The sequence below is a fragment of the Aythya ferina genome, assembly GCF_964211825.1.
Source record: "Aythya ferina genome assembly, contig: HAP1_SCAFFOLD_29, whole genome shotgun sequence".
Lineage (NCBI taxonomy): Eukaryota > Metazoa > Chordata > Aves > Anseriformes > Anatidae > Aythya > Aythya ferina.
The window spans coordinates 1,800,776-1,818,073 of NW_028181463.1; the positions used below are offsets into that span (position 1 = coordinate 1,800,776).

The 17,298-nt window shown below is 50.8% G+C and overlaps 2 protein-coding genes across 2 annotated transcripts; both read left to right on the forward strand.

Moving 5' to 3' along the window:
• Positions 1–3,594: 3,594 nt before the first annotated feature.
• LOC311428097 (olfactory receptor 14C36-like) lies at positions 3,595–4,587 on the forward strand (the record flags this gene model as incomplete). The annotated part of the gene is made up of 1 exon (XM_084539653.1): positions 3,595–4,587. The coding sequence occupies one exon, from the start codon at positions 3,595–3,597 to the stop codon at positions 4,585–4,587; it is 993 nt and encodes a 330-aa protein (XP_084395779.1).
• Positions 4,588–15,858: 11,271 nt separating this feature from the next.
• LOC311427967 (olfactory receptor 14C36-like) lies at positions 15,859–16,788 on the forward strand (the record flags this gene model as incomplete). Its single annotated transcript, XM_084539543.1, has 1 exon — positions 15,859–16,788. One exon carries the CDS (start codon positions 15,859–15,861, stop codon positions 16,786–16,788), a length of 930 nt encoding a protein of 309 aa, XP_084395669.1.
• Between the last annotated feature and the right edge of the window lie 510 nt (positions 16,789–17,298).

Here is a 17,298-nt window from a genome sequence, read left to right on the forward strand (position 1 = left end):
TAAACTACAGAGCCTGACCATACCCTAAACACAGAAGAACACCAAACCTTCCCAATAAACATTTGTTTACTCTCTAACCCAGAAAGTTGCACCTTATTCCCTTGGGAACTATAAAGCAGTCAGCTGTGCCTGAGGATCTCATGGTCCAGCAGAAGGAATGTGACTGTGGCAGTGACTCTGAGGTCACTTCTGTCTCTGCACTTGATAGTGTGTCTGGAGGTGGCAGATCAGCCTTGACTTCTCCCTGGGAGCTGCACTTTTGGGCTGACATGTGGCAGTGGCCCTGCTAGGCCAGCAGAAGGCACCTGCTTGGCATGCTGACTGGGGGATCCCCTCTGCCTCCAGACCCAGGAGGACCCAGGCTGAAAGGAGACCCCCATATGGGTTGTCCTGTCCCTTCTGCTTGAGTCCATGACTGCACAGCAGCAGGCACAAGGCTTGGCTGTGTCTCCACAAGAAGCTGCAAAGCCAGCAGCAGGCCCCTGGCTTGGAAGCTGCTGCTGAGGTGACTTGTGTGTGGTTGGCTGAGAGACAGAAAGGAGCCTGCTGGGTTGGGATGCCTACTTCAGGAGTGGTTTCCACCCTAATGGAGCTTTTTTTGTAGTAGGAAAGAGCAGGAGGAAAAAAAAAAAAAAAAAAAAAAAAAAAAAGAAAAAGACACAAACCAGCCTTAAAAGGTGGGCTTTGGCCATGAGGAGGAAGAAATGACCAGGGAAACAACTGGTCTTGCTGCTACAGACTGAGGCAAAGAAGGCATTAAGTACCTCAGCCTTTACCTCATCTCTTGGCACCAGGTTTCCCCCCACATCCAATAATTTATGATGATTCTTAATCCTCTTTTATTTAAAGTATTTATATAAGCAGTGTTTATTGTCTTTGACAGGAATGGATTGATTAAGTTCCAGCTGGGCTTTGGCCTTTCTAATGTTGTTCTGCACAACCCCATAATATTTAGGACACAGCTCCCGAGAAACTGACAGCATGCATGAGAATGAAGAACAGAAAAAGTAGAATCTGGCAGCCTTCCACTCATTACCTTTCTGTGACTGTGTTGCAGTTCCATTCAACTGGTTACTCCTGTATTATCCAAATGTTGATTTAGTGGAGGACTTGTTAGTGTTAGGTCAGAGGTTGGACTCGATCATCTTGAGGTCTCTTCCAAACTAGACAATTCTGTGTGATTCTGTGTGTGATTCTGTGTCCCCTGTACCTCCCAATGCTGCTGTCTTGTCAGAGACAGCACAATCACATGAAGGCTGAACTGTCTTGTCTGCCTGCAGACATGAACAGCTGACAGAACGGAGCGTCAGTGTGGTTGGAGCTTGAGAAACTACAGGATTTTGTCTAAAGAAACCTCTAGACATTTACAAGGAGAGGAGCCCAGTCCTGAACGAGAGGGAGAGTAACGCCACATATCAGAGCAGACTGGGACACTGCAGAGTACACAGGACGAGGAGGGCCTGGGCACCACAAGGGATGCAATATGAGCAGAGGTGCCTCCTCACGAGGAAGCAGACCAGCTTTCTACAAAGCTGCCTCATGAGGAGCACGGCCACCAAAAAGATCTGAGTTATCATGCTCATATCAGATCCGGTATGACACCACAAGGACAAGTGTCTTCAACTAACCAGTGAAGAGGTACAGGTCTGGGATTCTCTAGGCCATCCTGGTTTGGAGAGGAGCAAGGGCTATGGCAAGGCTCAAAGTCCCAGCAGGACCCAGGTCTTTGTGTCCATGGCTATGGCTGTTGTCTCTGCTACTGAGCCCTTAGAGGAGACAGCTGATCGTTAAAGCACCAGGGCCTCATTGCCTTCTCGCCCCCACCCATGAACCAGGCAGGGGTTGTACCATTCTCCTGCACTTGGCCATGCACATCCCCATGTCCTACTGCCCCACAAAGAGCCCTGAGCAACCTGTCAAGGGAAAGGATCCCCCTTAAAATGGGATGGATGTCAAGTCCTGGCCCTTGAGCTTGGTGACACACATCCAGTTTTCCTACACATCAGTGTCATCTTCACATTGCCTTTGTCTCCTTGTCCTCACTGCCTCCAGGGTTCTGCTCTAACGAGCTCCAAGGGAGGCTGTGTCAGTGCTGGCCTTCAGGGAGACACTACAGGAAACTTGCCTCTGACTTGCACTTCTGGAGAGCTGTCTTCAATAGTCTCTGAGTGCCTGAGGTTCGTGGGCTCATCAGCAAAGCCCCCAGAGGGGTGATTGCAGTGCCTTGGTCTGGTGCTGTGCTGCTGAGCTGGGCTGGGCTCGTGAGCCCAAGGGGAGCTCGTGGCAAGAGGGCCGTGGTGCAGAGAGACAGCTGTGCCCAGAAGCAGCTCCTCTGCACAGCACAGAAGGAAAGAGACACAGAAGCACAGACACAGAGAGAAGAAAATAAGAGAGGGGCTGAAGGCAGTTGGCAGTGGGAGGATTCTGACAGCTGCCTGCAGGAGAAACCTGCACAGCCCTTGACAAGGTAAGTGTCTGGCTGCAGGGCCATGCAACTGCAGGTCCTGGAAGGGTCTCCTGCTGGGTCTTGTTTCTGGGAGGGCAGTGGGCAATGCAGTAGGCTTTGAGAGTCCTGCCAGGTTGCAGTGCGAGGTGAGGAAGTCTGGCAGAAGCTCCTTGGAGTGCCCTAAGGCAGGTGCCCCCAGTCAGCCCAGAACACCCTGCCCTGGCTGGCCATGCCGGGCTCTCTGTCAGCTGCCCCGTAACTCCTGCAGCCATGGAGGTGCCCCTTGGCAGGGCCCTGTTGGTGGCAGGGTGCTGCAGGGCAGCGCTGAGCACAGCCGAGTGAGATGGGGTCTGTGCACATCGGTAGGGGGAAAGAAGAGGTGGGCGCAGAGCAGCAGCTCCCGGCAGGGACAGCTGCAGGCAGCAGAGAGAGGGGCAGGCGGCCAGAAGGAGCTGTCGGCAGAAACGCCGTGGCAGGGGGGATTCGGGCACCTCGTGGCCATGCCCTGCAGTGCAGACACCTTCCCCTGGAGCAGCCCCTCCCTGGCCTCCTCTTCCCCTGCAGCCCATGGGCTGTGGGGCAGATGGGGGTAGAAGAGGAGGTAGAGCTCAGACAGGGATGCTTCCAAGCTCTGTCTGTGTGAGAACTTCACCTCAGGTGAGGTTTCTGTCCAGCTGCACTTGGACTGGGGCTTCTCTGCTCTCAGTTCTCTCCAGTTGCTTCTCAAGGAAACTCCAGAGCTTGATGGTCCTGCGGCTCAAAGACAGCAAACACAGGGTAGATTAGAACACGACTTGTGGGCAGTGGCTTGTGTAACTACATTCAGAGGAGTTGTTTGAAATAACACTGAAAAGCTCATTGATCTGACCAGTGAACTGAACTTGAGCTTCCCCCATGTTCCTGATTTCTTTCTTTTCTACAGCAGCAAGGACTCCTCTGCAGTCTACAGCAGCCCCTGCTCCCAGTGCACTCTCAGCCAGCACCAGCTGGAGCTCAAGTAAGAGAGCTGCAGAAAGGTTCTTCTGCAAAGAGAGATGCTCAGGCTGGAGGGTGCTCTAAGACTTGCAATAAGTCTCCCTCAGAGAAGTGTGAACTAACATTGTTCTGCCTTCTCCTCTTCAACAGACAGCAGTGTCCAATGTCAGAGAATGCCCAACATCAGCTCTGTGAGTGAGTTCCTGTTGCTGCCATTCGCAGACACGCACAAGCTGCAGCTCCTGCACTTCGCGCTCTTCCTGGGCATCTACCTGGCTGCTCTCCTGGGCAACGGCCTCATCCTCAGCGCCGTAGCCTGCCACCACCACCTCCACACCCCCATGTACTTCTTCCTGCTCAACCTGGCCCTCCTCGACCTGGGCTGCATCTCCACCACTCTGCCCAAAGCCATGGCCAATGCCCTCTGGGACACCAGGGCCATCTCCTATCAAGGATGTGTTGCTCAAGTTCTCTTTTTTGTCTTCGTCTTTGGCTCAGAGTTTTCCCTTCTCACCGTCATGGCCTATGACCGCTACGTTGCCATCTGCAAGCCCCTGCACTACGGGAGCCTCGTGGGCAGCAGAGCTTGTGCCCAGATGGCAGCAGCTGCCTGGGGCAGTGGCTTTCTCAATGCTGTCCTGCACACGGCCAACACATTTTCCCTTCCCCTCTGCCAAGGCAACTCTGTTGACCAGTTCTTTTGTCAAATTCCCCAGATCATCAAGCTCTCCTGCTCAGATGCCTACCTCAGGGAAGTCGGGGCACTTTTGTTTAGTATTTCTTTAGTCATTGGTTGTTTTGTTTTCATTGTTTTCTCCTATGTGCAGATCTTCAGTGCAGTGCTGAGGATGCCCTCTGAGCAGGGCAGGCACAAAGCCTTTTCCACGTGCCTCCCTCACCTGGCCGTGGTCTCCCTGTTTGTCAGCACTGGCATGTTTGCCTACCTGAAGCCCCCCTCCATCTCTTCCCCATCCCTGGACCTGGTGGTGGCTGTTCTATACTCAGTGTTGCCTCCAGCAGTGAATCCCCTCATTTACAGCATGAGGAACCAGGAGCTCAAACATGCAGTGAGGAAACTATTTTATACCTCTTCCTTCAGCATTAATAATGTGCATAAAATGGTAATAGGATTTCTGCAAACAAACACTATTAGTGCAAATTCTTGAAAGTAATTTTCTTTATTATTATTTCCTATAATTGGTTGCTTTGATTTAATGTTATTCTAAGCCTCCTAATTATTATTTTATTATTATTATTATGAAGTCAATAATTTCAAATAACTTTACAATCATTATTCTTGTTTAAATAAAGACAATAAAGAAACTGGGACAATTTCATTAGTCTCTACCACAGTCTCTTCCCATCGCCAGTGCCTCCAGCAGTGAACCCACTCATCTAAAACATGAGGAACCTGGAACTAACGGTTGCAGTGAGGACACTGATTGAATACATATTCTTCAGCTTCGTTGATTATAACAATAAGCTTATAATCAGAAACACCTATTTTTTCAGAAATCTTTAAGATACTTTTTTTTTTTTCTTTTTATTTGTCTGTGTTGTTATTTTCACTAGCTATTGTTTCAGATATAAATAATATTAATCTTAACCTCCTACTTGTTAAAGATTTACCTATAGAACCAGGCTTCCTGTGTAGGTAAACACAATAAAGAATCCAGAAGAAATTCATTGGTCTGAGCTGCCACCTCTTCCTATCCCCTCAGGAGCTGGGGGAGCACTTGTTGGGGCACTTGTGTTTTAGTATTTCTTTAGCCTTTCGTTCTTTTGTTTTCATTGTGCTGTCCTATGTGCAAATCTTCAGGGCAATGCTGAGGATGCCCTCTGAACAGGGCCGACACAAAGCCTTTTCCACGTGCCTCCCTCACCTGGCCATGGCCTTCCTCTTTCTCAGCACTTCCACGTTTGCCTACCTGAAGCCCACTTCCATCTCTTCCCCATCTCTGGACTTGGTGGTGTCACTTTTGTACTCAGTGGCACCTCCAGCAGTGAACCCCCTCATCTACAGCATGAGGAACCAGGAGCTCAAGGTTGCAGTGAGGAAACTGTTTCTATATGTGCTTCTTAAGCATCAGTGCTGTTAACATTATTGTTATTTGTATCATATCATTTTTTGTACTTAGTATTATTATCATATTGTAATAACAATAATAATCCTTTAAATGCTACCATTCTATTTTAAGTAACTGACGAGAGATTTTCATTTCATTTTTCATTTTGATTATTTTCATAACTTTTGACATTGTTTTAATTTATTAAGTAATTTATTTACTTTGACTATGTCTTCTAATCAATCATATTGAACTAGGCTTCCTCTGTAAGTACAGACAATAAAGAAGACAGCATAAATTCATTGGACTCAGTATCCCTCTTTTCCCATCTCCTCTGATTCTGGGGGAGCAGCCTCAGCATGCAGGAGGGGCTCAGGGCCAAGAGGCTCACCGCCCGCTGGGCTCTGCCTCTCTGCTGCCTTCGGGTTGGGGCTGCTGCTTCCCTGGAGCCATGGCCATGGCCAGCAGCAGGACGTGGCCTTGTCACTGCTGCTCCCTTTGGCTTCCTCATTGTTCTCTTGTGCTTTCACATTCAACTAAGTCTTCAGATCTCATGTATCTTGCTGTCTGTACAGTGGCATCTCTTTCATTGCACAGCTCTTCCAAAGCTGGTGCTAGGAATATACCCAAGGAACTGCTGCATGAACGGACCTCTTGCTTTTCTGGCCTTCACTGTGGATCAGAATTTCAGAGTGCTCAGTGTAGTGCTGGACTGGGAGTTCCCTTCTTGGCTGGCCATGGCTCAGCAAACAATAACTGGCCTTGACTGGCCTGGAACTGTCCCCATGGTGCTTAGTCTGATGGCAAATAACATGCTGGAGAGGAATGTGGAGCTGCTCTGTGGCTGGGCCAGGCCTCTTGTGCTGGCCTGGGGAGCGGGGCTGCCCCTGCGGGGCACAGGCACTGTGTGCTGGGGATCTGCCAGGCAAGAGAGCAGGGCTCCTGCAGCTTCACAGACCTCCATCTCTTGAGCCGGGTCTGGCCCCAGCGTGGGGACTGCTGGGGAGGCCCAGAGCTGCCTTTGAGGCAGCAGCTGCGGTGCCTTGCAAGGGGCTGGGGCTGTGGTGGCCGTGCCCAGAGCCCTGCAGCAGCCTGTGGTGGGCACTGCCCTGGGGACAGCACAGTCTGGGCTGCTGGGCTTGGCTGGGGAGAGGGCAGGGAGGTGGGGAGAGGTGGGCAGGGGCTGGGCTGGGCTGGGCAGTGCCCGGCAGAGGGCAACAGCAGCATCAGGGAGTGGTGGCAGCATGCAGGGGAGGGCTCCCAGCAGGGCTTGGTGCTGCAGAGCCAGGGCTGCGCCAAGGGAGCCCAGAGCTGCAGGGGCAGGGGAGAGGAGGCCGAGGGCCAGGGCAGCTGCTGCAGGGGCAGGGAGCTCAGCATGGCCCTTGCAGCCCCCTGCCCTGGGCCTGCCTCTGCCCTTGGCCTCGGCCTCGGCCCCGGCCTTGGCTCTGCTGGCAGGAGCGCTCTTGGCATGCGCTTCCTGGCCTCCCCTCGCCTGCGCACAGCTGCTGCCCACTCAGGCTGCTGCCACAAACGTGTCCTCACCAGCAGCACCACCCCTTGGGCTGCTTCTGCTGGCCTCCCCCACCCCACTGCCTTGACTCCTTGTCTCTGCTGGGCCCCACATTCCCCACCCAAATGTGTCCCTTGACTGTCGGCTCCATTCCCCTGCCTCATGGAATTACTGTGCTATGGCAGCACATGTTTCCATTGGGTCATCTATCAGACACAGTAATGAATACTCTGAGCAGGACTAGAGGGGTCCTGCTTCCAGCCAGAGGGGAGGCATGGAGGAAAGGGAGAATCGGGTTTACTGGACTGGGTATATTTAATGGCCTGGCACATCAGATCCACAAATGTATCAGGCTCTACTGGAGACCGGTGCACAGTGTTCCTAATTCCATAAAGCTAGAAAGAGGTAGAACCCACCTGTATTTCTGGAGTGACAGGGGGATCCCAACAGTTAACTGTACTGGAGGCTGAAGTGAGTCTAACTGGGAAGGAATGGCAAAAGCACCCCATTGGGACTGGCCCAGAGGCTATGTGCATCCTCGGCATAAACTGCTTCAGGAGAGGGAATTCAGAGTTCCAAGAGGACACCACAGGTGGGGCTTTGGCAGAGCTGCCTTGGAGACAAAGGACATGAACCAGTTGTCTACCTTGCTTGGCCTTCCACAGAATCCTTCTGTTGGGGGTTTGCTGAGGGTTGAAGAACAGCAGGTGCCAATGGCTACCATGGTGGCACACCTGAGGCAGCGTCGCGCTAACCGAGACTCCCTGATTGCCATCCATGAGCTGGGTCATCGACTGGAGAGCCAAGGTGTAGATGCAGAGCTTGGTAGCGTGCTTTAGTGATGGACTTGTCAGCACTAAGGTAAAGTTGCCTGACCTGGGTGACACATCCCAGAGGAGTGTCAGGCACAATGCAATTCTTTTTGCCTTCTGCATCTATAGCACTGGAATTAGGACTTTGCCCTACTCTTTTGACTGGGCAGATCTTTTCACTTTACTCAATGTACGTTTCCGTGGCTGGAAAGGGACAATTTCCCCAATGAGGCCAAGCTCATGGGTACAGCTACAGCCAATAAAGATATATTTTCTTTATTTTTCACCCTGAGTTTTCAACAGAAGACTCAAGAGAGACCATGGATGTCCAGGTGTGTACTGAGATTCAGGCTGAATTTCTCAGATTCCAAAATTCATTTCAATATTATTTTATTTTATTTTATTTTATTTTATTTTATTTTATTTTATTTTATTTTATTTTATTTTATTTTATTTTATTTTATTTTATTTTATTTTATTTTATTTTATTTTATTTTTCCTTGAATTATCTTTGAACATTTTTCATGTGCTGAGCCCTGCTGCAGATACAGGGACAAAGACCACTGCTGGCAGTGGAGGTGTCAGACCAGCAAACTCTGCTCTTCCTCCCGATGAAGGTCTCCAAAGAAGTCACCCTGGATCAATAGCAATAGGTGAATGATTCTCAAAACTGAAATGCAGCAAAATTCAGGATTTAAAATGAAAAAGAAAAAAAATTTATATTTGATGCTTTTTGAAAACTTCTTCCTTAACTCTTCTTCCTGAGTGTGAGACCTGTGCTGCAATCAAGAAAGCCATGAAGGTAAAATCTCCCTGGAACAGGGGGAGATGGTTAGGGTTTCAATATGGTGAGGCCTGGCAAATTGACTATATCGGACCACTCCCAAAAACTCGCCAAGGCAAACGGTACATACTCACCATGGTAGAAGCAACTACTGGGTGGCTGGAAACATACCCTGTAAACCATGCCACAGCCCGAAACACTATCTTGGGCCTGGAAAGACAAGTATTGTGGCGTCATGGTACACCAGAGAGAATTGAGTCTGACAATGGGAGTCATTTCCGAAACAATCTTGTTACCTCCTGGGCAAAGAGGCATGGTATTGAGTGGGTGTACCACATCCCTTGTCACCCACAAGCCTCTGGGAAGGTTGAGAGGTACAATGGACTGTTAAAGACTATGTTACGAGCATTAGGTGCTGGGACATGGAAACAATGGGACACAAATCTACCAGAAGCCACTTGGCTAGTTAACAATAGGGGGTCTGACAGCCGTGCTGGTCCTGCCGAAACAAAACCCCTACACACTGTGAAAGGAGCTAAGGTTCCCGTAGTGCATATAGGAAGGTGGATGGGGAAGGCAGTGTGGGTTGCTCCTGCCTCGGAAAAAGGCAAACCCACTCGTGGGATTGTCTTCGCCCAAGGACCAGGGTATACCTGGTGGGTCATGCAAAAGAATGGGGATATCAAGTGTGTGCCTCAAGGAGATTTGACATTGAGAGAAAACTAATCTATAATCTAAGTTATATGTTGTAGGAAGATGCTGTAGGATCAACGACAGGTCAACTCTGCAAGGAGCCGGGCAGTGCAACAAGGACTTGAGCTAAGCTGGTGCTGGTGTCCAGACATGCAACTCCGCCTGCCTTGAGTGGCCACTTTGGCAGATGAAGACCTAATCATCAACAGTTCTTATGAACATTTTCCAAGAAAGACCTATGGAATGAAAAGATACACCTGCCTATTAATCCTGTCCTGTTAAATCCTTGTCCTGTTAAAGGACAAGGGATAATGATGAGAATGCTTGTATGCTAAAGTATGGGGATCTGAGTGGGACACAAATGTTATGGAATAAGGGGTGGAGGTTATACTGGGTCTGGCTGGAATGTTTACTTTCCCGGCAGCAGCCCATACAGTGCCGTACTCTGTACTTGTAGCTGGAACAGCAGTGTTATCACACCAGGGTTGTGTCTACTGCTGAGCAGCAGTGGCACAGCATTGGGCCTTTCTCTAACCCTCCTAGGGGGTGGGCAAAAAGTGAGGAGAGAAACATCACTAGGGCAGCTGACCTAAACCAATCAAAGGGATATTCCATACCATGTGGTGTCACACTCAGCAATAAAAGGTGGAAACAGGAAGAAGAGGGGAGGGGTGGGCTCTCGTTGAGAAGACGTCGGTCCTCCTCTCGAACACCGGCTGCGTGCGTTGAGGCCTTGCTTCAAGGACGTGGTCAATCATCGCTCATTTGTGGGAAGTAGAGAGTAATTTCTTTCCTCTGCACTTCCATATAGCTTTCATTTATTTTGTTTGTTTGTTTTCCTCCCTTTTTTCCCCTTTCCCTTTTATTTCCCCTTAGTTAAATTGTTTAGTTCATGGTAGTCTTTATTTAATTATTCTAATTATTTCCCTTTAATTAAATTATCCTTATCTCAACCTGTGAGTTGTTCTTTGCTTTACTTCTCCCCCTCCTCATCTAAAGGAGGGGGAGTGAGAGAGCGGTTGTGGGGTTTAGCTGCCCAGCACGGTAAAACCACCACAAACTGTTTGAAATCAGTTTTACAGCAACATCAACATTACACGAACCCTCTTACCTCTACAAAGTAAGCTTCCAAGCAACTCTTCACTTCTTCCCACACCCCAATCTGACATCTCTCTTGGCCAGGCTACTCCTGACCTCCCCATATCAGTCATTTAACTGGGATCAGCTTTCTGATGGCTGTCATTATATCAGAGTACCTGTCTCTCCTCTGTTGGCTACTCTATTCTGTGGTATTAGACTGCTCTAGACTCTATACTCTGTTGGTTATTCTAGTCTGTTACTTCGACTATGCCCAGGGCATTCGTCCCCTCCCTGCAGCCTGCCAGGACCTGCCACAGTCTCATTCCTCCTGGTGGGGCAGGAGATCCTGAGGCAGAGCTGAGCTCCTCAGAGCATTCCCACCCATCTCCTCCTTGTGGCCCACAAGCTGATCAGATCCAGGACCCCTCACATCCATCTTTGAATGCCATGTGGCTGCAGAGCAGCCTCACGGTTCCTGCTTTGCCCCTAGGGAAAACGAACCTAAATTTAAAGGTTAGGAAAAAGGTTAAAGGTGAGGAGGTTAATGCACAGGAAGACAGGCTTTGGATGTTAGGTGTTCGTTTATGGCATTAGGGGCTACGGCAAACTTTTCTGGATTAGAGATTAAGCAAATTTTTAGTAGGAGGGTTTGATGTTCTGCTTGGGATGTCAGGTCTGTGGTTAGGGCATGTGGAAGCTCTTTGGTTTAACATTTTGTTTAGATCTGCAAGAATACTAGAGTTAATTAGAGCATTTTAATGCTAGTGTTAAGGGCAGGGATCAGGCTGAGCAAGAGCGTAAAGATAATGGAAAAGGGGTTTGGACTAAAATTTCTGAAGCACGACTGACTTCATAATACCATACCTACAAAACACCCCCTTATGAGGCCAGGACCTGCACACATACAAGTAATCTGGCTGTGATCCTTGCAGCATTGATGATGGGCTCCCAGCCTCTCTGAGGAGCCAGTTCCATGCCAGTCCTGTAAGGTACTTGGGCAGGAGGGACCTCCTGCCCTGTGCCTGTTGGTGGTCTCTCAGATCCTTGCTCTAAGCGAAGATCACGCTCATATACAGAAGCTCTGTGCATGAAGCTGGCCTGGAAAACACTTGGGAAAGCACCTCCCAGCCCCAGCCCCAGCCCCAGCCCCAGCCCCAGCCTCAGCTGGTGGTGCTGCTCTGTAGGGTGAGGGGACCGGGGTTCCCGGGGCATGGGGCACTCTGCAGGGCCGTGCTGGGCAAGCTGGGAAGCAGGCCCAGCTCATGGGGTCACTGCCATTGCCCCAGGGCTGCAAGGAATCACACACCAGGCTCCATTGCTGGGGCTGCTGCATGCCCTGGGGTTGCAGAGCTCTCCTCTGCCTGCTCACACCAGATTGAGCACTTGAGCTCTGGTCAGTCCACATAGGACAGGCTCACGCTCTGCGGGCTCCATTCACTGCTGTCTACTGGGCTCACAATGCCCTGACAGAGGAGGCCAGTGAGTGATTTTTTGGAGCCATGGGGCAATGGCAGTGACATTTCTATGTTTCTCACAAACTTCACACAATTGTTTCTTCTAGCCCTCCCCACTGCCCAGCACTGTCTCTCGGGTGGCACTCGGTGACGCTTCAGAAGGGCCTTTGGGCTTCCTCAATTATCCTGGTGCTTATTAGCACCTTCCTGGCTCCTTCCAGAGCTTCTTATCCATTGTGGGGACACTGTCTCTGGCTGGGGCAGAGTTCTTCTGCAGTGCAGCCCCTGTGGTACTGTGTTTTTGATATGTGACCAAAGCAGTGTTGGTCACCCACGGCTGTAGTCAGTGCAGTGCAGTGTGTTTGCACAGCATCAAGGCCTTCTCTGCTTCTCACTCTGCCCCATCATCGAGTCGGCTTCCACTAGACCAGGTTGCTCAAAGCCCCATCCAACCTAGTCTTGAATACTTCCAGGGATGGGGCATCCACAGCTTCCCTGGGCAGCCTGTTCCGCTGCCTTACCACCCTTTAAGTCAAGAACTTCTTTCTAATAGCTAATCTAAATCTACTCTCTTTCAGTTTAAAACCATTACTGCTCGTCCTATCATGACACTGATGAAGAGTCCGTCCCCAGCTGTCCTGTAGGCCCCCTATTGGTACTGGAAGGGCTCTTTAAGGTCTCCCCAGAGCCTTCTCTTGTCCAGGCTGAACAAACCCATCTTCCTCAGCATGTTCCTAGGAAAAGTGCTGCAGCCCATTGATCATCCTCATGGCCCTCCTCTGGACTCCTTCTAATAGATACACATCCTTATTGGGGCCCCAGAGCTGAGCACAGTACTCGAGTTGTGGCCTCACAAGACCCCCTAACAGATCAACATTCACTCCAAACTTGGTGTCAACTGCAAACTTACTGAGGGTGCACTCGATCCCCACATCCACATCATTGATGGAGATATTGAAGAGAACAGGCCACAGTACGGGGCCCTGCGGGACACTAAGGACAGGCCTCCAACTGCATTTATTCGCATTTACCATGACTCTTTGGGCCAGTTTTTAACCCCACAAAGCGTACACCCATCCAAGCCTTGAGCAGCCAGTTTCTCTGGAGAATGTTGTGGGAAAAGATGGAAAAGCCTTACTGCGGTCTAGGTAGACCACATCCACAGCCTTTCCCTCATCCACTGCGAGCATCACCTTGTCACACCTTGAGATCTGATTTACCAAGCGGGACCTGCCTTTGACAAACCCATGCTGACTGGGCCTGATCACCTGGTTGTTCTGGAAGCGTTGTGTGATGGAATTCAAGATAATCTGCTCCAAGAGCTTCCCCAGGACCGAGTTCAGACTGACAGGCTTGTAGTTCCATGATCCTCCTTCCAGCCACTTTGTAGGTGAGCATCACATTTGCTAGTAACCAGCTGAATGGGAACACCTCTGATAGCCAGGACTGCTGACAAATGATGGAAGGCAGCTTGGTGAGCACTTCTGCCAGCTCCCTCAGTACCCTCAGCTATATCCCATCCAGCTCCATAGACTTGTGAACAGCCTCCATGAGGGATGCTGTATGAGCAGTGGTGCTTGCTCAAACTGGTTCAGCGAAGAGCAAGGACACTGGAAAGGCTGAAAGTCCCAACAGGACCAAAGTCTTTGTGTCCATGGCTATGGCTGCTGTCTCTGCCACTGAGGCCTAGGAGGAGACAGCTGATCATTAAAACACCAGGGCCTCATTGCCTCCTCGCCCCCACCCATGAAGCAGGCAGGGGTCGAACTATTCTCCTGCACTTGGCCATGCACATCCCCATCTCCTACTGCCCCACAAAGAGCCCTGAGCAACCTGTCAAGGGAAAGGATCTCACTTCCCAAGTGCCGAGGGTCAAGGCCTGGCCCTTGTGCTTGGTGACACACATCCAGTTTTCCTACACATCAGTGTCACCTTCACACTGCCTTTGTCTCCTTGTCCTCACTGCCTCCAGGGTTCTGCTCTAACGAGCTCCACGGGAGGCTGTGTCAGTGCTGGCCCTCAGGGGGACACTGCAGGAAACTTGCCTCTGACTTGGAGTTCTGGAGAGATGTCTTCAATTGTCTCTGAGTGCCTGAGGTGTGGGCTCATCAGCAAAGCCCCCAGAGGGGTGATTGCAGTGCCTTGGGCTGGTGCTGTGCTGCTAAGCTGGGCTGGGCTCGTGGGACAGAGAGAGGTCGTGGCAAGAGGGCCGTGGTGCAGAGAGACAGCTGTGGCCAGCAGCAGCTCCTCTGCACAGCACAGCAGGGCTGGGGGCTCTGACCACAGCACAGAGAGGGGAGACAGAGAGGAGAGAGGCACACAGAGAGGAGAGAAGGAGAGAGGGCTTGGAGGCACTGAGGAGCGCAACAACAGAGGGCAGCGTGTGGCAGGACACATCTGCAGGCTCTTGACACCGTGAGGCTCTGGCAGCAGGGCACTGCAGGTGGGGTTGCCAGAGGGGTCTTCTACAGCTGGCACATCTGATGGCTGATAGCATCTGTCAGGGTCGGTCTTGTTCTACATGTAATGTGGCATAGAAGATGTTTTAGAGAATGGTATTCCTGAGGGGGCATTTTAACAGGAAGACCGAGTCTTGGTTTATCTGAAATGGAAGACTTGCTTGGATTCTGTGCTTTCAGATTCTTGGTGTGGAAGGAAGGCAGGGTTCATGACAATGAATTGTCTGGATTGTACAGGAGACTGAGACTCCAAGAGTATTGCAGGGAGAGATCAATATGGCAGCAATTAACGTGATCAAATCCCTTCAGGCACCTCAGCCTAAAGACTGAAACATCAATGTTTGTTGTCTCCTCAGGGCTTGTCAGGTCTTCAGGAGCTGCAACCCCTGTGATGTCCTGTACTTAGGAAGCACACAGCTTGTGGGATGGGGTCTCTGAGCATGGACAGGGAGGGGATGTGGGGACACAGAACCAGCTCCCAGCAGGGACATAGATACAAGCAGGGACATGGGCAGGCAGTGAGAGGGAGCTACTGCCAGAAATGCTGTGTGAGGGAGGGCTCAGGCACCTCCCTGCCATCCCCTGCAGGGCAGGCGCCTTCCCTGGGACACCCCCTGCTCTCCTCTCCCACCAGCACAGCCTCTGCCCTCAAGCCCCCGCTGTCCCCAGCAGGAGCTGCGTCCTCTGCAGGCAGAGATGCAGCACAGGAGGGTCTGCTGAGTGTCCGTCTGTCCCTCCCTGGCCTTGCCTTCCCTGGCAGCAGCACGCTGGCATTCCTCCTGGCTTCTCCAGCTGGCCGTGCTGCTGCTGGTCTTGTTCCCAGGCTGGCTGGGGATGGGGGTTTCACACGCCCATGGGGTGAGCCCTCTGTGTGCTTGGGAGAAGGGGAGTACGGGGACAGGGTGAGGGGTGTGGAGATGGGCACTTTAAACCTGGATTCCTCTGCTCTCAGCAGGGTCTTTGTTCTTTTCAATCAAACGTGAGTACAACTTTCGTGCAGCTCTCACAGGGCAGCTGAGATCGTACTTGATGGACAGACTGGCTGTCCTCCCTGAAGAACACTGTGCACTAAAGTGAGAGTCCCTTTTTCTCTGATAATGATCTACAAGGATTCCCTTTGAGTCCAGCAGAAATAGCCAGGATCTGTGGCTCGGAAACATTCCTCAGGAGTGGTGGGACAGCTGAAAGAAACAAAACAAAACAAATAAATAAATATATATATAAAACACCTCCACAGCTCTGCTCTGTAGTTTGGTGGACAGGGAGCAACACTGGGGCAAAACATTTTCAGATCAGGAAGGAAGTGAAACCAACATTTCCCCATGTTCCTCTTCACCTCTTGCTGTAGGACAGGGCTGACTCCTGCAGTGCCCGTAGAAGAGGCCCCTGTTCCAACAGACTCCGTCAGGCAGAATGAATCAGGATGCATGAAAGGGATCTGCCAAATGTCTGCCAGAAAGTGCACAATATAGGTGATGATTTTAAATGAGAAATTGAATTAATTTCCTTCTGATAAATTTCTTGTACTTTATTACTCTCATCCTCTTCTTTGTTCAGGACCACATCTCAAAAAAAGCAGATGTCCAACAGAAGCACCATCACTGAATTCCTCCTGCTGGCATTCGCAGACACGCGCGAGCTGCAGCTCCTGCACTTTGCACTCTTCCTGGGCATCTACCTGGCTGCCCTCCTGGGCAACGGCCTCATCCTCAGTGCCGTAGCCTGCCACCACCACCTCCACACCCCCATGTACTTCTTCCTCCTCAACCTCGCCCTCCTGGACCTGGGCTGCATCTCCACCACTCTGCCCAAAGCCATGGCCAATGCCCTCTGGGACACCAGGGCCATCTCCTATCAAGGCTGTGCTGCACAGGTCTTTCTCTTTGTCTTCTTGATGTCAGCAGAGTTTTCCCTTCTCTCTGTCATGGCCTACGACCGCTATATTGCCATCTGCAAGCCCCTGCATTACAGGAGCCTCCTGGGCAGCAGAGCTTGTGCCCAGATGGCAGCAGCTGCCTGGGGCAGTGGCTTTCTCAATGCTGTCCTGCACACGGCCAACACATTTTCCCTGCCCCTCTGTCGAGGCAATGCTGTGGACCAGTTCTTCTGTGAAATCCCCCACATCCTCATGCTCTCCTGCTCAGATGTCTACCTCAGAGAAGTTGGTGTTCTTCTAGTTAGTGGTTGCTTTGGTGTTGGTTGTTTTGTTTTCATTTTGGTGTCCTATGTTCAGATCCTCAGGGCAGTGCTGAGGATGCCCTCTGAGCAGGGCAAGCACAAAGCCTTTTCCACGTGCCTCCCTCACCTGGCCGTGGTCTCCCTCTTTCTCAGCACTGTCTTGTTTGCCTACCTGAAGCCCCCTTCTATTTCCTCCATATCCTTGGACATGGTGATGGCAGTTCTGTACTCAGTGGTGCCTCCAGCAGTGAACCCCCTTATCTACAGCATGAGGAACCAGGAGCTCAAAGCGACACTGAAGAAACTGATTCTAGTTTTAGTATTTGCTTAGTAATGAACTGTCTCTCTTTTCTAGTTTAACTCAAGTTAATCTCAGGCAATTTGTGCCCTCTAGGTATAGCATTTGTCCTTGTTTTAGCTTGGATAGAGTTAATTTTCTTCCTAGTAGCTGGTAGAGTGCTATGTTTTGGCTTAGGATGAGAAGAATGCTGATAATATGCCGAAGTTTTAATTGTTGCAGAGCAGTGCTTACACCAAGGCAAGGACAGTTCAGTTTCTCACTCTGTCCTGCCAACGGGCAGGATGGGGGTGCAGCAAGAGCTGGGAGGGGACAGACCCAGGACAGCTCACCCAAAGTGGCCAAAGGTGTATTCCCTACCATCTGATGTCATGCTAAACAATAGATAGAGGTGGCTAGCTGGGGCAGGGGGGGGGAGGGTATGGCGGGGGGTTGGAGGAGGGGAGTGATCAGGGTTAGGCTGGGCATCGGTCAGTGGGTGGTGAGCAATTGCATTGTGCATCACTTGTTTTGTACAGATTAGTAGTAGTAGTGCTATTATCA